Source organism: Eulemur rufifrons, chromosome 25 (assembly GCF_041146395.1).
Source record: "Eulemur rufifrons isolate Redbay chromosome 25, OSU_ERuf_1, whole genome shotgun sequence".
In the NCBI taxonomy this organism is placed as follows: Eukaryota; Metazoa; Chordata; class Mammalia; order Primates; family Lemuridae; genus Eulemur; species Eulemur rufifrons.
The window spans coordinates 10585867-10608460 of record NC_091007.1 but is presented as its reverse complement, the minus strand read 5'-3'; the positions used below and the strand labels follow the sequence as shown (position 1 = coordinate 10608460).

General features: G+C 35.2%; 1 protein-coding gene across 2 annotated transcripts in view; it reads left to right on the top strand.

The window, feature by feature from the left end:
* The window catches only part of MINDY3 (MINDY lysine 48 deubiquitinase 3), a 72195-nt gene that overhangs the window by 31648 nt on the left and 17953 nt on the right, over positions 1-22594 (top strand). For both annotated transcript variants that reach the window (XM_069458669.1, XM_069458668.1), the window contains 3 exons: positions 5590-5660; positions 10613-10693; positions 21652-21724. In XM_069458669.1, coding sequence (XP_069314770.1) covers positions 5590-5660; positions 10613-10693; positions 21652-21724 — 225 coding nt within the window. The remainder of the gene's footprint in view (positions 1-5589; positions 5661-10612; positions 10694-21651; positions 21725-22594) is intronic.

Here is a 22594-nt window from a genome sequence, read left to right as displayed (position 1 = left end):
AAATCTTTTTGTGGTCTCTCTCCTGTCGACCTGCCATCTGTCTTCATTGTGTACTACTGCATGTATTTTGAGCTAAAGTGTTCCTTGATTTTGGTTTTCTGTAGATCAGTTTTTTCCATGGTATTTTTTCTGTCTTAAAGGAATCCTTCAGTATTTGTACACTCTTTATTTTTTTATGTATTATACATTTATTTGATAATTTTTAAAATCTTAATTTTTTTTTTATTTTATGGGATTATGATAAAAGTGTCAACTCTTGTGATTCAGAAACCCAGAAGTTTGTTTGTCCTTTGTGGGTTTTTTGTTTTTTGTAAATAGAAATCAATATTGCAGCCAATCAAGGCATAGTTAATTGAAAATTGACAAACACATGATACATAGAAAATAAGAGAATCTAAACTTTAAGATCATTTTGAAATTTTAATATGTATTAAGTATGTGTTTTCAGCCATCATGAACTTATGCTTGAGCAAAGTTATGCTGCTTTTATATCTTTGTCCATGCTAGTCCCTGTGTGTAAAGACCCACATTATTATGTCTCTGCCATCGGTGCCTATCCAGTCCTTCAGTGCCCTCTTCGTATGCCATCCCTTCCAGGAGAGCTGCTGCCACATCCTGCGTTGTCCCCTACTGTTCATTACCAAACTGCCCTTGAGAGGATCTGGTCATCCTCGTCTTTGTATTTCTGCACTGTGCGTAGCATTGTTCTTTTCCGTACTTGGCACTCACAGTATGTTTGTTACATAAATGTAGCACAGTTATCTGGTTTCCAAGTTGGTATCAAATTTGAAAGGTCCAAGAGAGACTTCTATAGACACCCTGCCAGCAGTGAGAAGTGACAGTTAATAGTGAAGGAATAAACCATTCAATAGCCAACCCAGGTACTCAAGAATATAAAACTCTGAGTACACACACACACACACACACACACACGCACACAGTCAGTCTCACTGACTTAAGCAGATATGGATTGATGGGGGCTGGTCATGATTAATCTTCAATGCAAGGCTAAGAAAATAAAGTGAGACAGAAAATTCTAAAATATAATCAGATAATCTAAAAAAGGTGAATTCATAGAAGCAGAGTGTACAGTGGTGACCAAGGGAAAGGGGAGGGCGGGGAAGAAGTTAGGGAAATGTTGGTCAAAGGCCATAAAATTTCAATTAGGAGGAACAACTTCAAGAGATCCATTGTACAACATAGCGACCATAGTTGATGACCAAGTATTTATACTTAAAAATGGCCAAGAGCAGATTTAAAGTTTTCTCACCACAAAAATAAGTACGTAAAGTAATGCACATGTTAATTAATGTGATTTAGCCATTTCATAATATATGCATGTTTCAAAACATTATGTTGTACATAATAAATACACAACTTGTCAACTTAAAAAGATTGAAATGGATATTATAGTTAGGCCAAACACTAGTCATGTTTCTCTGGTGCCTAATTATACTTAATTTAATATGTGGCACTCCTGAAAATGCAATCAAATATCAGATGAGTCCTCGTGGTTTGTTTCACTCTCTTTTATGAGATAATAAATTAATAGTGTCAAAGAAAAAAAGGTATTAGAATTTTCTGCAGTTGTAGAGTATAGGTCGAGTATTTCTTATGCAAAATACTTGGTACGAGAAGTAGTTCAGATTTTGGATTTTTTTGAATTTTGGAATATTTGCATTTAAACTTATCAATTGAGCATTCCTACTCTGAAAATCTGAAATCCAGAGTGCTCCAAATAAGCATTTCCTTTGAGCATCATGTTGGCTTTTTAAAAATTTCTGATTTTGGAGCATTTTGGATTTCAGATTTTTAGGTTAGGGTTACTCAACCTATAAATAGACTTCTGTGAGATTTTTTAAGATACAAATGAATTCTGTAAGTTTTAATATGTGAGAATGATACATCTTCTCTGTATTATAGCTTGGCACTAAAATATCTGTAATGATTCACTTTAAACTTATCAAAGAAGATAAAAATTTTACACATATATTCTGTTTGGGGAAATAGGTATAATACATTTTTTAAATATTATCACCTATACTAGATGCCTAACCATGTGATTACTGACGAAATCTGAATAATTCATTACCCAAGAATTATGAACAGCTAGTTTGCTGTATTTAGTAGCATATTATTATAAATATTCTAGACATTTGTTTAAAATTCCAGGGAAATACATGCTGCAGTATCTAATTGTAACACTAGGTGGTGGTAATTGATTTTCGAAATTAAATTGTGACAATATTTCCAAACATCTGTATTTTTCTTTTAACATGAAAACATTGAGTACTGCTTACATTTCAGAAAGAAAAGGAGTAAAAAGTTTATAAAACTATAAAATATCCATTTCTACTGATTTGGGCTGTTTGACTCCTCTCCCCTTATTTCTCTGAATGCTGTAATCCAAAGATTCCGAGATATTTTTGATTTCGTGCCCTTTATACTCCTAAAAATTGAGGATCTCAAGGAGGTTTTGCTTACATGAATGGTAAGCAGACAATGATCAGTATTTTTCATGTTAGAGATTAAGAGCAAGAAATTTAAAAATATGTGTTAATTAACTTTAAAATAACAACAGGTGTATGAAAAAGGCCCAACATCACTCACTATTCATCAGAGAAATACAAATCAGAACCACAGTGAGATACCGTCTTACCCCAGTCAGAATGGCTGTTATTAAAAAGACAAAAAGTAATAGATGTTAGCAAGGATGGAGAGAAAAGGGAACTCTCATACAATGTTGGTAAGAATGTAAATTAGTACAGCCTTTATGGAAAATAGTGTGGAGATTTCTCAAAAAACTAAAAATAGAATTGCCATTCCATCTAGCAGTCCCACTACTAGGTATTTACTGAAAGGAAAAGAAGTCAGTGTATCAGAGGGATACCTGCGCTCACATGTTCGTTGTAGCACTATTCACAATAGCAAAGATACGGAACCAATCTAAGTGTTTATCAATGGATGAATGGATAAAGAGAATGTGGTGTATATATGGAATGGAATGGAATACAATTCAGCCATAAAAAAAGAACGCAGTCGTGTCATTTGCAGCAACATGGATAGAAATGGAAGCCATTATCTTAAGTGAAATAATTCAGACAGAAAAAGACAGATGTCACGTGTTCTCATCTTTATGTGGGAGGTAAAAAACTGGATCACATGGAGGTCAAGAATGGAAAGATAGACTGGGAAGGGTGAGTGGCAGGGGAGGGAGAGGATGATGAGTGGGTTAAAGGGCACAAACACTAAGATTAGAAAGAATACAACATTTGATAGCAGAGTAGGATGACCATATTTAATAAAAATGTATTGTATTTGGGTGATGGACACCCTAAACACCCTGACTTGATCACTGTGCATTATATGCATGTAATAAAATTTCTCATGAATCCCATATATTTGTACAAATAAAAAATAAGTAAATACACACGTACTCACCATCAAATTGGTTTCACTGATCATCACCTAAGAGCATATTTAGGAATAACATTAATCGGGTGTCGGGCAGATGTGGGGGAGAGGGGTGTATACATACATAATGAGTGCGATGCGCACTGTCTAGGGGATGGACATACTTGAAGCTCTGAATCGGGGGGCGGGGGGCAAGGGCAATATACATAACCTAAACTTTTGTACCCCCATAATATGCTCAAATAAAAGTAAATAATAATATACCCATTACTTGTTAATATAAATAACATTTTTAATAAAAAATATTTCCAAAACAAAAAATATTAAGGAACGTGATACTGGGTTTTACATTTTTACAAATCCCTTTAAAGTCTAGATAATTAGTAGACAACTGTATCTCCATATTTGCCTATGAATTCAGTCTGTCGCAATATAACACATCATTTAACCTCTGTGAAACTCTCCTATACACTCATGAGGGAGTAAGAGTAAAAAAAGACAATTAACACATTACGAAAGTCATTTTGATCTCACATCGTCTCTGAAAGGGTCCTGAGGACACGAAGAGTCCTAATGCACAATTTAAGAACCATTGCAGTACCCTATCTGTACCTATAAGAACCTAGTAATGAAATACAAAAATATGTGCCTTCTATTAATTTTGGATTTACAAGTGCGAAAAGTTACACTACCAGCTCTTGACTTACAACTTCTGGATGTTGTACCTAAGGATACATAGTAAAATATTTACAACCAAAATAACTGAGTTAATATTCTTACGTTAATTCATAAGAAAATACTATATCCTAAAAAAAAGAAAATATATCCGTGACCCGATGAAGAACAGGATGGAAAATTATATATACATTGTGATTACAGTGGACATAATTTTTAACCAGGAAAAAATGCTTTTTAGATGTGTGTATGGACCTATATATTATTATAGTTCTACTTAATCTATGTTAGCTGAAGGCTTTAGTGTATGAAAAGATTCTATCATTATCACAGTTACACCTCTGTTGTGAAATAATCTCTTCTCTTTTCATTCTGTGTTTTGTCTGTTCTGGCTTATCCATGTCTGTGACTTCAACTCTTACCTCTGTGCTGATGATTTCCAAATCTCTACATCCAACCTTGACCTTTATCTCCTATGTTCCTAAGCCTTACTTCCAGTTGTTTATCCCTCTCTAGCTAGAACTCCTAAAGGTACCTCAGTCCTATCTTCACTAAAACCAAACTCATGTTCCCTCTTCACCCAACTCCAGAATGTACTTCTTAATTCTTTCTATCACTGTTTATCAGATCCTCAGCCTAGAAACGTTGAAAGAAGCTTTGCCAGATTCTTCATTCCTTACGTATTATACATTGATTTTTCATACCTCCTTTTTGTTTTCTCTGTTTTGAGTTTTCTTTTCATTTTCTTTTGGCCTGGAAAGCTTCTACATATGCTTCAGAATTCAACTCAAGTGTTCCCACTTCTGTAACTTTCTCTAACACTGTGAGCAGATACTCCCATACCACTGTGTGTGTGTACACTGTGTGTGTACACAGAGAGAGCGCACTCATTTTTTTCGTCTGTCTCCCTTGGCAAACTCTTAGCCTTTTTAAGGCAGAGCCTATTTTCAATTCATCTTTATTTTCCTGTTCTTAAGCACACTGCCTGTATTTATTTGCAGGAGAGAGGGATAGCATTAAATGTCCATGTTTTAAGTATTGTGCAAATAGGATCACTGCTATCCAGTGATAAATTTCACTAATTATGACTAGCATATCCATTTGTTTTTCCAAAGTCAGTTCAAGTTAGCACTTTTGCATGGACATTATTGTTTTTCTTTTATTTTTGCCAATAATTCTCTTGATTTCAGGGAAGAAATTCTTACATTAAAAATGTTCATTTTGAATACAGAGTTTTATAAATACATTCAATGTACATCTGAAGCATCACATTTCTCCATCACAAACCTAATCTACTGGAATCTTACAGTGAGTAGTAGTATGATGATGATTTGATAGGATTTGACAATAAATACGTGCTAAGTTTTGAAGTATGGTTTGGGGTAAAAAATATTTTGATGTACAATAAATACGTATATTTATACACACATATACATATAAGTACTTTTCAGATTTATATATAATACAATGCTGAGTATGTTTTTGTTTTATTTTTCGCAGAACTTCTTGGTATACATGAGCAAGCAGCTGTAGGATTCTTAACATTAATGGAAGCTTTAAGATACTGTAAGGTAAATTGATTTTTAAGGTACTTTGAATGGTTTTTATTCACATGTCCACTATTGTGGATACTATTTTTTTTCCTATAGCAGCATAGTTTAGCTTTTTAGTATTATTATATACCACTATCTTCAATTCCTTCCTGATCTCCCACCCTAAACTGACAGTTTTGGAGGATACTTAAACTAGGTGATCATGCTAAGTTTCCTGTGCCAGGTCCATTGTTTTGGGGGATGGGCTGAGAGGGAAAACCCAGTACAAAATAATATATAAAAATAGAGACTCTTATTATTGATTATAAATACAAACTGAAGAAAAAGAAAGCACTTTTTTTTTCAGTAACAGAGAATGATTCACTAAAACAACTGGTAATACTTTATCAGGCAAAGGAAAAGAATTTGCTAAATGCCTGAAATTCTAACTTTCATGTATTCCATCTGAAAAATGATTTTACAGTGAAAAATAAAATTTCAAGCATTTTACAACATTAAACTCTTTAACATATGTGCTAGAATTAGGAACTGCCATGCAACTCCTGTTTATTACTATTATTTATCTCATTGACTTCTTACACAATCTGAAACAACCATTGGGTATTCCAAATAGTTTTAAATGGGGTTTAAATCGGTAATGATTTGTACTTAATCAGATATGACTTTGGAGAAAGAAGTAGATTTAATTTTCTTTTTTATTTTAGAACGGTAGTTCCATGGCAGTGGTTGTAGTTGTGGTGGTAGTGATTATTTTTAATAACAATAACAGTGTCTTATCCTCCTTTTTTCTTTCTTTCTTTCTGGTCAGATACTATTCCTCTCCCATGATGACACTTGACACATACACGTGATGTGGCTATGACAACCAAATAGGATTCACCCTGCCCTTACCCATTAGTGATGATCACATTGTTTAACAGTAGCAGCTCTTATTTTTCATTGACTTTAATTATATAAGCTAAAATTGTTCTGAGACAGCCTGGCAATCAGAGAATCAAACTGTGTTCCCTTCCCCCTAACACACACATTGATAGGTCCTACAAAAGTTGTGTGTGTGTATGCACATATGTGTGTTTTGTAGGAGACCAGGGTGTGAAGATCTCATATTGTAAAATATTTACCATGTAACCTGTAAGACCCTGATGGTCTGGATCCTGTCTCTCCAGTTGCATTGCTCTCTCCATTGCTGTGCTCCAGCCCACTGGTACCCTGTCACTTTCCCAAACATGCGCAGCCCGACAGGCCTTGGTACTTGTTGTCATTTCTGCCTGGAGTACTTCATCTTTTTAAATGGGTGGCTCACTCTTCCTTTAAGATCATCCTTCAAATTGTGCCTCAAAGGCGTTTTCCTTTTACCATTCCCTCAAGTTACTTTTTCACAGTATTTTGCAGGAATAATTACTCCGTGATTTTGAATTTGTTTTTCTGTTGTCTTCCCTCTTTAAGGGCAGGGATCTTGTCTTGCTGGGTAGATATTAGGTGCTCAATAGATATTTGTTGAATGAATGAATGGACACTTTCACCAGATTTATAAGATTTTCTAAATGTGTGGTTTTGCTTTTCTTTAACTGTTAGGTAGAACAGAAGAATGTCTTTTTTCCCCCTCAAGATCTTAGTGGGAAGTCATTAGCTGCTATATATTCTTCTGTTTACATATATTCTTTTTTATTTTATTTATTTATTTTTTTTTGAGACAGAGTCTCACTTACTGTTGCCTTGGCTAGTGTGAGTGCCGTGGCATCAGCCTAACTCACAGCAACCTCAACCTCCTGGGCTTAAGCGATCCTACTGCCTCAGCCTCCCGAGTAGCTGGGACTACAGGCATGCGCCACCATGCCCGGCTAATTTTTTCTATATATATTTTAGTTGGCCAGATAATTTCTTTCTATTTTTTTTTAGTAGAGACGGGGTCTTGCTCCTCCTCAGGCTGGTCTTAACTCCTGAGCTCGAACAATCCTCCCGCCTCGGCCTCCCAGAGTGCTAGGATTACAGGCGTGAGCCACCGTGCCCAGCCTACATATATTCTTAATATTGTTCTAGTGTTGTGGGAGTTAACTACATTTTTAAAATAAGATTTAAACATTCTTTTAATGGCTCAACACAACACCCTGATACTTGGATAGCTGGAAGGTAGAACTCTGTTCCTTAAAACTTGAAATAAGAGAGGGCTGCCAGGCAGGGCCACTCAAGGGATGGCATCTGGGGACAGGGTAACAGCAAGCTGGAGCTGTAGGAGCAGCTTATGTATGGCAGGTGGGATGGGCTTAGTAGGTTGCCTGGGCTCCCTGTGGATTGGGTAATTTGAATCATTTTGGTGGGCCTTGGGGCTTAGGGGCTATCCTTAGTTGTCTGGTACCTGACCCCAGGGCAATTAGGGTGATGCCTAGAGTGTGGGAGACTACAAAGGAAATGGTGGGGGTACAAACTTGATGGGCTGTCATTTTAAAGGAAACTGGCCTCTAGGTAGGGCTTCAAAACTAAAGCACGACAGCATTTTGTATAAAACTGTGTTACTATGGTGTTCATCTGAATATAAATTCTCAGATTCCATGTACTTTTTACATTTTCTTTTTACCAGATGCTTGGAAAAATGGCATTAAGGAAATACTTGTGCTTGTATTAATTTTGTAAATCTGATCACTCCCTCATTCCTTGATAGTGTAGCAAATTGCCCTTTAAAAATGAACATTTTCATCATTTTGACCATGTATGTTCATTAGTACAAATGAGGTGAAGTGCTCTCGCTCACACATGCCCTACCCGCCCCGCCCTACACACACAAGCCATCAAAGAAGAGGGTGGCTGTGGTTGCTTTTGACTCTGCACTTTTTTAAAGCTAAATTTATAACTCACATGCCATAAAATTCACCATTTAAAGTATACCATTCAGTGTTTTTTGGTATAGTCACAAGGCTGTGCAAACCCTATCTAATTCCAGAAGATTTTTCTCACCCTCCAGAGGTGCTCTAAACCCGTTAGTAGGCACTTTCCCCTTCTCTCCATCCCCTGGCAAGCACTACTATACTTTCTGTCTCTCTAGTTTACCTCTTCTGGGCATTTCATACAAATGGAATCATACAATGTGTAGCCTTTTGTTTCTGGCTTCTTTCACTTAGCATAATGTTTTCAGTGTTCATCTGTGTTTTAACATGTATTCAAACTTCATTCCTTTTTATGACCAAATAATATTCTTTCGTATGATAATACCAATTTTGTTTATCCATTCATCGGTTGGCAGACATTTGGATTCTTTCCACTTTTTAGCTGTATGAATAATGCTGCTGTGAACATTCATGTACAAGTTTTTTGTGAACATATGTTTTCATTTCTCTTTGTGTATACCCAGGAGTAAAATTGCTTCGTCATATGGCGATTCTATTTTTAACTGTTTGAGGAACTGTCAAACTGTTTTCCAAAGTGACTCTACTGTTTATGTACTCAATTAATTTATTTTTATTATTAAAAACAGTCCACGAGTTTAGCATTTATTTACTCTTTGATCCTACTATATAAAATCTTTTTTTTTGTTACTTAATTTACACACACACACACACACTCACTCTCACACACTTTTTCTAAAAGAGAAGGTAAATGATATCCAAGAGGCAGCGTGGATATTGGATATCACCACGAGAGGCAGCATGATGTAATGGAAAGCCTCCAGAGTAAGAGTTAGTAACACCCAAGTTCTAAGTCTGGCTCTATAGTAGTTAGTTTCTTGAATTCAGACCAGGCACAGATCCTGTGAATTTTTCAGGTTCCTTATGTGTAAATTGAAGGATGTGTGCACTGCTCACCTCTGAAACCCCTTTGTACTCTGAAACTGTGGTCAAGAGCTTTTCCTCTTTTTTGATTCTTCTCCGCTGTCCCCAAACTATTCTTCCTACTCTACTAGCTTAACATTGCCATATTAGCACATCTATTATAACTCACCCCTCCCATCATAGGACAAAGATACTAGTTTTCCTATCCATGAATATAAAAGAATTCCCATTTTCCACTTCCCTCCTGGTGATAAGAATAAATTCCACAGGGCCAGGGTGGCAATTGAAGCCGGGGCTGCTGGCTGATTAGGAAAGAACATTTGGCCCTGACCACTGCAAACAGCCACTTGGAATTTCCCAATTATAGGCAGCCTGTGTGGAAAAAAAAGAAATTCATCACATTTGATGGATAAGATTAGTTGTTTTTAAGTTTTCTGTCCTCATAAGAAAGTAGAATTGATTGGAATGAACATGATGGATTTTGTAAGTCTGTTTTGTTTGTTGAGTATTAAGCTTTCTTTTTCTCAGTTACACATGTAAAAAGATGATCTGAAGTTTTCGGTACTGTAGTGTTGATAGATGAAATATTTAACCTTGAAGGCAGCCTGTAAGTATGGCTTTTTATACATTTAAAGAGCCTGTTCATATGCTAAAACCTTGAACTTGCCTTCTTCATAAAGAGTCAAATAACGAGATTCTTTTATATTTCTAAATGTTTCTTAAGAGAGATTATATTTAATAATATTGCCCTAGATTGAAGGAAAAGATGTTCTTACAGCTTTTTTTTAAATTATTCACAAATCTACTCATTTGTTAACATATGATTATTTTCCTTCTAAAGTAATTAGTTGTCAAGTTTGTATTTTAGGGTTTGCAACGCCAAGCTGAAATATTCTAGAAGTGGTCATTTTATCTAGGAACTGTAGCAAAATCTGAGAATGACTCATAGGGCTTAAACTGGTTATTTCTACCTGTGTTAAATCTATATTATTGTTATTCTGATGTCAAGGTGCAATATAAAGGTTAGTCTTTATAACATTCATTTTATGTTCAGCATTGGGTAAGGGTAAGGCACTCCGGCACAATGTATTATTCATTTAAATATGACTTGGACATTTTAGTTACGCTTCAAATATTTGTGGGCAAACATTGAACAGGCAGTATAATTTTTCATTTGTTTTCTTTATTTTGCTACATTTGTTCTAGGTTGGTTCTTACTTGAAATCTCCAAAATTCCCTATTTGGATTGTTGGCAGTGAAACTCACCTCACCGTGTTTTTTGCCAAGGTATGCTTCTAGCAGAATGTTTGTTTGTTTAATGTGACATCAGGCAAACAAGTAATATAAGTCCATATTAGGGTTTGTCTTTGTGCAAACTTCAGTCTATTACTACTAACAAATGGATTGTTACAAAATCTAAAAAATTATTACTAAAAAACATATTGTTAGGCTGTTCTAATTCTGGAATCATCTCAACAAAATCTGTCATGGTTTAGTTTCTTTACCTTTTCCAACTTTAGAGCTTTGCGTTTTGATTTTTTTCAGAAATCCCTTGTGTTATGGAGAAAACAATTGACTTTAAAAGTTTTTGATTGCTTTTTTGTAAGGAGGATAAAAATCTAATTTTACATGATATAAAATATTTCAATTATAGCATCACCTTTGAAAATATTTTGAAATCTATCAGTGGTTCAATGGTAGTAAAGTTCTCTTTTTAAGATAGACTGTTTCCCACAATTTTAATATATACCTGATGACAATATTGAAATAGGTGAAATGCATTTAAATATGTTTATTTCAAAATTCTTATAACAAAATTTTTCTAAATCTCAACCTTTATATATGATATTTTTCCACAATTGAGTAATCTCTCGGCCTCTTTTCCTATGTCTTTAAATAGGGATTAATAATAGGACGTAGCTCATAAAATTGCTGTCAGGCTTAAATATAAACTATTTAGCAGTGCTTGGTATGTGTTCAATGCTTAGTACTTTATCTCTCTTTTAGAACTCTTGAATTTTGTACTAATTGTTACTGTTTTGAGACTTACCTTGGAGTCTCAGGGTCTGGTATATAGTCTGACACACTAGGTAGAGGATTCATTAGTTGAATAAAGTTTTTGCACGGATTTTCCACACTTAGGTTCCAGTGATATTTATATCCCCTAAAAATATCTTGCAGCATCAAGCTGTAGAGTTTTTGAGTTGGTAGTCTTCATCTTTGTGATATTGTAAATGTTTGGTTTTTGTTTGTACCCTTTTCACATAGAGAAAGAAAAGCAAACTGATTTGCTCAGGGTTACAGAGCAAGACAGTGGCCAACTTGAGATAAAAATTAAGATGCAGTGACTTTTCAGTCAGAATCTTTCCACCTAAGAAAAACAGCCTGGCAAGCAACCGGGAAGAGACCACCCATGGGCAATGGAAATGGGTGCATAGTGACTTGGGTAGTAGAATCCCAATTATGAAGATGGAGGGCAGTAATCCAGAGGATTTTTCTTTGGTCCAGTTGACCAGGTCAAAATAAAAAACACATACTGCAACGTAGGGTATCTCAGTGAAGCAGCCCAGTCAAAGAACCCCATTTTGAGGTTTACAAGTCCTTCCCACACGGCAGTGCTTTTCAATTTCTCTTAAATAGGAGCAGACCACCAAGGACAGTCAGACATTTGAGGAATGCATGCATGAAAACCAGAAATCTAAATAGTTTCTGATCATAAGAATTCAATAGATCTCTAAGTTTCTAAATGAAGAAATCACAGTTAATACATATTATATCCTATATGGAAGGCAAATAGAACTAGCTTTTGCTCTTCTACCTGACCAACTTAAATACCCATATTGCTGAATAGAAACAACTTTGATGAGTATTTATAAATAAGCAGTGTCAAACTAGCTATATACTGTATCATATTAAAGATTTACTTTAATGGTTTGAAGATAAAATTATTTTCATTCACTGAAATAACCTTTTAACTGGGTTTTTCCTTTTGAGATGGACAGTTTACTTTTAAGACTCTAAGTAATTAACTATAGTTTTTTTTGAAAGTGCACTACAAGTTCATGATTTTAAATTTCAGTGCCAAACAATTGACTTAAAAAGTTATTTCATATTTGATACCTCCAGGGACCCAGAGTTTACCTTTTCAATTTCATTGGAACCCTCTCCTTGACCTATGGAGAATTATTGAACACATTTTATAGGACTGGAAGAGATTTTTCACAAATCAGTTTTAATCAATAGTAAAAATAAATTTAGTAATTAGCTTTTATGAACAGATTGTAAAACTTTAGATTGAGCATTGAAAACATATTTCTCTTTTTATGAAGAAATTTTTTTTCTAAAGTTTTTAAATTGATCTGCCTGCCATGTTTTATAAATCATCTTTTCTGTCTGATATAAAGTTATCTTTTTTATCTTATTAAACTTCTGTCTCTGTAAGCTTCAAAACTGATATTGTACTCTCTGACATAGATAGTATCTTAAGGAGTCTGGTTGTGAGAGATGCCTATGAACCGGCTCTGTAAATGGAAGTTACTAGTTAGGATCCAGGGGGAGTATCACAGAATCTAACTGCAGGGACCTTATAGGAACTGCTGAGTCGCCCAGCAGCGGGGTTCCCACAGAACTTCTAATGAGAGGATGTGGGTGAGGTGAAATGCTGTGTGTAAATGGACCTCTTCAAAGAAGGAAACTTAATTCCTATTAAGTAGGATGGAGAACTTTCCAAGCAGGTCCTCTGAGCTATGGCAGAACAAAGATCTGTGTGTAGTGAGAGAACATGCCCTGTGGGCGTGGGTCTTCAGTACTCACACCAGGGCACTTACTGATGAAGGTATTTGCAAACTTGCAAACCTACTGCACAGGTACAAGAAATGTATTTGGAAAAGTAGATGCTTAAGAATTTAGAACCTGTATTTAAATTTATTTATCTTTTTGAATTGTTTTAATTTTGAAAGGAAAAAAAACCTACCTTTTATTAAATCAAGGCTGCGTGACATTTGTTTTTATAATATATTAAATATTTTCCTCTTTTAGGAGTCCGGTCTTTTCATAACAATGTATTTATATACTTTAAATGCCCACATATTAGGGCATTTGTCCTCCTTTTTTCCCCTCTGACCATAATTTTCACCTTTGATTTTTTGTTTTCCTTTTTGTATGTGGCTTTTTAGAATAAATTATTTGGGTCGCTTTCTTAATTTCCCCTTGAATTGGGGACTAATTATGAAATTAATTTTCAATATAAATTCAAAATCAGGACTTTAAATTGGAAAATATACCTTTAATATTACTAGAATTATGTATAAAATGGTAGACAAAAAAAATTGCCTTTTTTATTTTTATTGTGTTTTTGAATCTCAATGTGGTGTGGCAGCTACTGATCCAATGTAAAAATAATCAGAAGCTACCTGTAGCATCTAGTTTCAGCTTCAGAAGATCAGTGACTCATTTCCTTGGCAGTCCATCTCAAACTCTCTTTTGAAGTTGGGGGATGAGTTTTACATCCCTTTTTTGCTCTTTTATGTTTATAAAGGGCTCTTTATACAGAATATCACCTTTGACCTTTCTTATGAGAAAGCAGTTTTCCTTTCAGGTAAGAACACACGAGAACACATTACAGTACTGTTAAATGCAAAATATATAAAGAAACTGAATTTAAAGCTAAGGAGAAACAAAACATTTAACTGTACTTGCATGACCTTGTAGTGTTCTTCCAGTGGTATCTGTTCCTGGGAGTCTAGGTAGAATTTCTTCTATTGAGCAAGCTGCTATTGTGTATTCCTCTTTGATGTAACATTAGGAAGGCCACTGTAATTAAGTGTTAGAGCCCTTTTCTCGTATGTGTTTAAAATTGGACAGTTCTACTTTAACATTTATACATTTCTCTACATACGATAAACATTGTTAAGGGAAAAAAATGATACTTTGTAGACTTTACCGTTCTAAGGAAATTCACCTTTATTGGATAAAATTCAGGGGACTGGGAATACAGTTAAATTTACAGTCAGCATTTTGTAACAAAATTTTCCTGTATTTTTATGCAGTTTAGTTCTCATCCATTTATCTTCAGTAAATTTTTGAGTTTGTGCATATATTATTATTTAGATTTCATGCCTTAATCTAATAAAGGAAATGGTTACGATGCCAAAGCTTTTGTTTTTATAGTTTGAATCATAACTCGTCCCGTGTCTTCAAAAATTAAGAATAACAACTTAAAGGACACTGAAGTTAATCTTCTCTTATCTGAACTACTGGGAAAGTTTGGGTAGAATTTTTAATTTTGAGAGAATTTGGTAATTGACTTTATTTCTTCATAATTCCCAAATCATTTCTTTTGTATGGTTAGTGAGCAAGCAAAGACTTGGTATGAAACAGATCATAAAGTGAGATTTTATGATCTCAAAGGTAAACTACATACCAGCTAACTTTTAATTATTTATTTATTTTGAAGGGACTCTTAACACTGAGATTTTTTTTTTTTTCCAGCTAAGATGTCATTTATAATATGTGCTTATTCCTCTTGGAGGGTCTTTGATTATTCATGACAGAAGATTATTCTTGATAATGATAGAAGGCATAATGAATAAATCCTAAAGACCTTTTCCACTAATGAAATACTTATACCTAGCCAACCTAGTGAACACAGGCCTTATATTTCAGTAGGTGTTTAAAAGGAGATAGCTAATGTTACATTTTAAAAGGTTCATGGTTAACAGTGAATAATTATACTGATATACAGACAGAGCTACATGAAAAAGAGGTATCCGCTTTTGATTGTAGGATATTAGTCCCATTACAGCTTGGTCCTCCACCCACGCCTCGCCCCACCCCACCTCACCTCTGTAGCCCGTTGCCAATTAAGTAAAGTCGGGTGAGAATAGATAAGTTTACAAGCTATATTGTTTAGCAATCCTTGTTGGCCAATAAATTGACTAAACAGAAATGTAGTCTGACATTCTTCTGAAAAAAGCATCTGACTATATCGGACTGATATAGAGAATTACTTTTAGAATAAAAATAATTGTGATGGTAAATCAGAGCTTAAATTGCTAACTAAAGTAGTGTTTAATATTTGACTCTTCTATTTAGCGTCTTTTCCTACTGAGGGTACTTAAAAGAGTTCCAGATGCAGTATACACTGAAATTGTCTCCTAAGTGGTACAACTAAGGATGAAGTAAAATACTTCCAAGTATCCATGCTGACTTGGATAGCTTGGAATTACATCCTTGGAATCTCTTTACTTAATTATAATTCATTGATGTTTTGGGGAATGTGGAGGCTTAGTGTTTATTTGTTCAGACTTTATTTTAGAAGGTAATTTTCTTAAGATAATTTTAATATTCATGGAAATAAAAATATAGTAGCATATTTTTTCTATCTTTTGTTAGACTGTGACCCTAAGTGCACAGAATAGATCTTTCTCTCCCATCCAGTAGGCTTGTCAGTGCTAAAAAAAAAAAAATAAATAAAATAAAATAAAATAAATAAATTATGGGGGCTGTGGAAGTTAGATAGGGAAAATATACTACAAATATAATCTAAAAGCTATTGCTGTATTAAGTTTTGGACATGGAAAATCTGCGGGAGAATCCTTCACATTTATATAGTTATTACATGAGAATTCTATTTTACTTCATTCTTTTTAATCATTTCCTTTACAATAAGAAAAATAAGGCAATTATAATACCTCTCTCACTGAAATACTTTTCTGATTGTAAAACATTCTCAATTGAATGGAATTCAATACTTGCTATTCAGATACGAAATATATTTAATATTAGTATATTACCAAATTTGCTACATGGATCATTCTACTAATCTTTATACTAGAAACCTTGTTTAGAAGTGTTTAAGTTAAACAAATTGGCAAAAGTTAGTGCTAGAATTTGTAATTTTAAATCAAATTAGAAAGTTAAAAGAACTTCAGCATGAAATACTTTAATGGAAATAGAAGGTGGTTTTGTGAGTTTTTCCAGTTTCATCACTAAATATTTAAACAAGGTTTAATTAAGAGATCATTTTCTACAGTTATCCAAAAAGCATTGTAAGCACTCAAAATAAGCAAGCCAATAATCACTTTAGAGCACTGGTTTTGATTTATGGATGAAAACTTCTGAAATGTTTCCAATAGAATTTACTATAATCTGTTGGTTTTTCCCCCCATCTCATTTTTTTCCTCCCTGTACTATAAACACATCTTAATGTCCGTAGTATGATTAGCTATTAGTATGTCATTGATACCAAAGGAGCAAAACTGATTTTTTTAATTGTTCAAGACACAATTTGCTTTATTAGTAATGACAGTTATAGTTGGTGGTTTTCTTCTGTGGAACCTTAGTAGTACCACTGGGTTGTATGTCGGAAGGAAAAAAGGAATTTCTGTTTAGGTAGTTAACAGATGGCTTTGTTGTTGTTTCCCCACATGCAGGGTTTTGAGATACTTGTTTCACGCGTGCACGCTCAGTGTTACTTTACAGAAATACACTGTAATTTTTGTTTGACTTTTTTGCTTTTTCATTTTTCTAAAAGTGTTTCCATACAGTACCAATCCTTCTTCCACCATTCGCTTTCGTTTCAGTGCCTGTATCCTAGGAGGGTCCATGTCATATAAGAAGTCAAAAGCAATCTTTGGAACCCTTCTGGCAGAGTGTCTAATGGCAGTTTGTTTCTGGCACTGCTCCTTCTATGTCTTCTTCCTCATCTGGCACTGCTTCGGGACCACTTGTCTCCATCAAGTAGTTTTCTCTTATTTCCTCTGGTGTCGTGGTGTCTGTTAGCTCTTGAATGTCTCCAAGATCACTATCTTGAAACCCTTTATACCCCCTCACCCACCTTTTTCGCTATATCCGCAGTCTCTTTCATGATTTCCTTGATTGGCTCTGTTGTAAATCCTGTGAAGTCATGTACAACATCTGGACACAGTTTTCTCCAGCTGGACAGGAGTTTATTGTGTTGGGCTTGATGGTTTTCACAGCTTTGTCTGTAACAACAATGCCATCTTCAATGATGTAATCCTTCCAGACTTTCATAATGTTCTGTTAGGGTACTCCTCCATAGTGTTGACAATTCTTTCCATAGAGTCCCATGTGTCTTCAAAGGTCCTCTGACCCCCTGATCTACAGGCTGGATTAGTGATACTGTGGGGCAATTAGACAACTTCTTCACCTTCAGTTTTGAACTCATAGGGGTCTGAGTGGCCAGCAGCATTGTTCATTATCAAAAAAACTTTAAAAAACAGTCCCTTACTGAAAAGGTACTTCCTAAATTCACAGACAGAACATTGATGGAACCAGTTGAGGGGGAAATAAGGAGGTTCTTGTTGTCCAGGTCTTCCTGTACAACCAAGAGACTGTCAGCTAGTGTTTATCTTTTCCCTTCAAGGGTTGGGGTTAGCCGCTTTATAGATAACGGCAGTCCCGATCATACACCTGATTACATTTGCACAAAACAGTAGAGTTAGGCCGGGCACGGTGGCTCACGCCTGTAATCCTAGCACTCTGGGAGGCCGAGGTGGGCGGATCGTTTGAGCTCAGGAGTTCGTGACCAGCCTGAGCAAGAGCGAGACCCCATCTCTACTAAAAATAAAAAGAAATTATATGGACAGCTAAAAATACATATAGAAAAAATTAGCCGGGCATGGTGGTGCATGCCTGTAGTCCCAGCTACTTGGGAGGCTGAGACAGGAGGATCGCTTGAGCTCAGGAGTTGGAGGTTGCTGTGAGCTAGGCTGATGCCACGGCACTCACTCTAGCCTGGGCAACAGAGTGAGACTCTGTCTCAAAAAAAAAAAAAAAAAAAAAAAACAGTAGAGTTAGCCTCTCTCTTCCTGCCTTAAACCCTGGTGCTTGCTTCTCTTCCTTATTAATGTCATTTTTGGCATTTTTTGCCAGAATAGGGCACGGTCATCTGCATTAAAAACCTGTTCAGGCAGATATCCTTTCTTCTCAGTGATTTTTCTTAATGGCATCTGGGAACTTGGCTGCTGCCTCTTGGTCATCAGAAGTTGCTTCTCCTGTTAGCTTGATATTTTTTAAGCCAAACCTCTTTCAAAAATTATCCAACCATTCTTTTCTGGCATTAAATTCTCCAGCCTAATTTTTTCACCTTCTTTTTGTCTTAAGTTTCACATAATGACTTCACATTCACGTTTTCTTGAATCATATTAGAGAATGAAGGTATGCCTTTCTTTAGCAATCGGGCACCCACATAAAAGTTGCATTTTCAGTATGAGATGACAAGGTATTTTGCGAAAAGTGCAAGGTTTTCATGCCTGCTGGCCTAGCTACAGCAATGGCTCCATGAATTTCCTTTTCTTTTTTTGACAATGGTCCTAACACTGGAATCATTTGCTGCAGACCTCAGTCTAAGGTACATATCAAGCATTTCAACTTTTTCTTGTAATGTCATGACTTTCCTTTGCTTCTTGAGAGCATTTCCAGCATCACTATTGGCACTTCTTATGGTTCCCATGGTGTTGTTCAAGATTCACAGTATTGCACTAAACCCGATGAAAAATATGCGAGAACCACAAGAGATCACTTTTTACTGTGATATGCAATTTACTAGAGAGAGAAACTCAACATGAGGAGATGGTTACATCACGTGGTGTGTTAAGCAGCTACACGTAACACTTGAGCTCACCTCAATAGCATCAAGTGGCCACAAAGTTTTATGCAATTATGATTTAATACTGCATATATACATTTGCTTACATTTCTCCTGACTGTGAATGGCAGCATGTACAGTCTCTGAGTGTGTGTAAGTTGTGAAAAATTTAACCTTTTATAATAGGTGTGTGGATATTTTATGGTAGTAAGTGATAAAACAGACTAGTATCTATGTATATTTTGTGCATGGATGACATACTTAGCTTTTTCTTAATTTTTTTCAATATTTCTAGGCTGTATAGTTTGTGATTTTTTTCAGATTGTCACAAATTCCCAAAAGATTTTCAGTTTATTGGGAAAAATCAGTGTGTGAGCAGACGTGTGTGGTTCAGACCCATGTTGGTCAAGGGTCAGCTGTACTCTGTTGTTACTTCTTTGAACTAATCTGCTTCCATGTGTTTCAGGATTTTACCTGGCAGGTTCCCCAGCCCTAACCTCTTCTAATGCTTATATTCTATTTCTAATAGCCTATAGGAAGCTTACAGTTGGCAAATAGTGTTAATGTTTGGCATGTTATAAAGATAACTCCCTGTGTTCTACTTAGATGTTTAACCATTAACTCCAAACTCTAAAAGTTCAAAGTCAAACTCATTCTTCTGTCAAAGCTGATTTCTCTTCCTAACTATTCCTATTCTCTCAAAGTTCTTAGTCCTAGTCAGCATTTTCAGTATCTTCATATGCTATGAATTCACACCTTCCCACCTTTCATGATTCTGTTCTTTGTAGCTGGAATTTGCTACCCTCTTTTCTATTTCTGGTGATAGGCAAAATACCTTCTTTGTAAAACCTACAAAGGTGATTAAGATGTCTTTACACTCCCGAGATATCCATCAAAAAGAAGGTGTGTTTAATGGTACAGCATTTAGGAGAAAAAATTATATAATATATTCTCTCAATCATGGGTCAGCAAACTCAGGCCATCACCTGCTTTTGTAAATAAGATTTTATTGGAACATAGCCATGGTCATTTGTTTTGCTTCTGAGACCGTATGGCCTATAAAATCTAAAATATTTGTTCTATGGCCCATTACAGAAAAAAATTTTTCAGCCCCTGCTCTAAATTAACAAATGTTAGAGTACACCAGGGCTTTTGCCTAAGCTTCAGCTGGTCTTTCTGTAGCAAGCAAGCATGTACAGCCTATTCAGACACAAATAGCACATTTTCTGAAGCCTGAATTTTTATATGTATTCATAACCAGTGGCAAGAGATATGCAGTGCACTTTTCATTAAAGTTTGCTTTAACTCCTTTCTGAGTTAGCATAGTATTTTCTCTTTCTTTTTTTTTTTTTTTTTTTTTTTTGGTGTGTGTGTAACATTTGGAACTTAGAGACAAAGCCTCAGGTAGTTTGCTTTGAATTCAGTTTGTGCTCCTGCATCGTCTGAAGTTTTTAATGCCAGAGAATTTGATGCAAACCACCTCCATGGCTAGAAACTGTGGGATCTTCCTTGCTTCTCTCAACTTTATAAACAGTGGTAATTGCCGAAAACTTTACTTTGAAGGAATATTAAAGTAATGCTTCAATTATATTCTCCACCACCCCATCCCCCAAAAAGATTGTTTTGTTTTTTAACACAGAAAAATAACCTGATATTATTTCCTGTCTCTTTATTTAGATCATAGTTTTAAGTAATACTTAGAAATTCTAAGTAATATCTTAAAACTCATTCTAAACTTTTCCTCATCCTTTATAAATGAAACAGCATTTTAGATGTTAAAATTTACACTCCATAACTTCTTAGGAGGATTTAAGATGGTAGGAAGGAATACTTGGAAACTTGTTCTCTGAGAAGGTTGGAGTGAACACAATTACAGGCGAAGACAATTTATAGGTAAAAGCTGTGACCAGAAATAAACAACAGGAACCTGCATTTTGGATTCATGTTGGTCAGATAGTACAATTTCATAATGACTTAGATATGTGAAATAAAGGTTTGTGAAGAGTCAAAGATTTTTCCTGTAATAAGGAAATGAGTCATGTTAGAGAATTGTTTTATGGGGAAAAGAAGTTTCTGCCTAGAAGGCGTTGCCTTTGAGTTAAGAAAAATTAAAAATCTGGACATGTAGAATTTGATCTTTGGCTAGGTATTGCTATAACATGCTTACAAAAGTAATACATATCAAATGCATTATATGTAATTGTATTATTTTCTATAATCTCTGGATTTTCTTTTTGAATATTTGAAAACTACAGTGTATTTGAAATTATATTTCTCATGTGGACCATAATATAAAATAAATGCATAAGTCATTAGTTTTTGTAGATTGCATTTTTATAGTAATTACCTCTGTAATATTAGATTTTTCAAGTATTTTATGTGTTTATATAAAGCTTTATATGTAGTTCTCACAACAGTTTTCTGTGGTTGAACTATTAGTCCCATTTTTCACGTGTAAAATTAAGACCCAGAGAGTTTGTAACTTATCTAGTCACATACCTATGATGCAAATGTAACTCAAAGTCTTTTGACTCTAAATATCATTATATCTTCACCCTACCCTCGTATTTGCTTTATTTTTAATGTGTTGTATCATATTGTAGCTGGTTGACAGCATGCTTTTTAATCTTTTCAGGATATGGCTTTAGTTGCCCCTGAAGCTCCTTCAGAACAAGCCAGGAGAGTTTTTCAAACCTATGACCCAGAAGGTAAAAGATTTTCTTAACATCAGCTCTATGTTTTGTATCTTTACAGATTTGAAATCTATTAACACTTATTTTAATCAGAAGATTTACTGAGTTATTGAATGAAACACGTGTTATGTTTCTTGAAAATGTTAAAAGGGAAATGGTGAACACAGGAACAAATAAGACAGCGCACGAGTGCTCCATAAGTTCTGTCATGGTAAAAGACTTGTATGTTTCTCAGAGAACTGAAGTTACAGCTACTTGAATCCAGACGTGATATTGAGTGTCAAATGGGGAAATAACCACCTTCTGAACAAGCTCGTTGAAAAGTCAGTCCAGGTCTTCCAGGATATTTCTATATAATGTATTGTGCCAGGATAAAGATTTGGAAGAATATCATCTTAGTCATTCTCTTTTGAGCCTGTGCTTAGCTATTTTACATAATAAAGTATAGTTTGGAGAAGTTCACATAGATATCATTTAAATGCCCACTGTGGGCCCTACTCACACCTGTGATTTTAGCGCTTTGGGACTCCAAGGCAGAAGGAGTACTTGAGGCCAGGAGTTCAAGACCAGCCTGGGCAAGAAAATGAGATCCTGTCTCTACAAAAAAATAGGAATATTACCCTGGGCATGGTGGCATGTGCCTGTAGTCCCAGCTACTTGAGAAGCCGAAGCAGGAGAATCACTTGAGCTTAGGAGCTTGAGGTTGCAGTCAACTATGATGATGCCAGTGCAGTCTAGGTGACAGAGCAAGTCCCCATCTCTATTTTTGGATACAAAAAGGAAAAATGTTCATTGTGTCATTGTCACCTGGGTTGTTTTGATCACCTTTGTGTTCATGAAGTTGGGTAACAGTTATGACTATTACAGCCCACTCACTGACTTTTC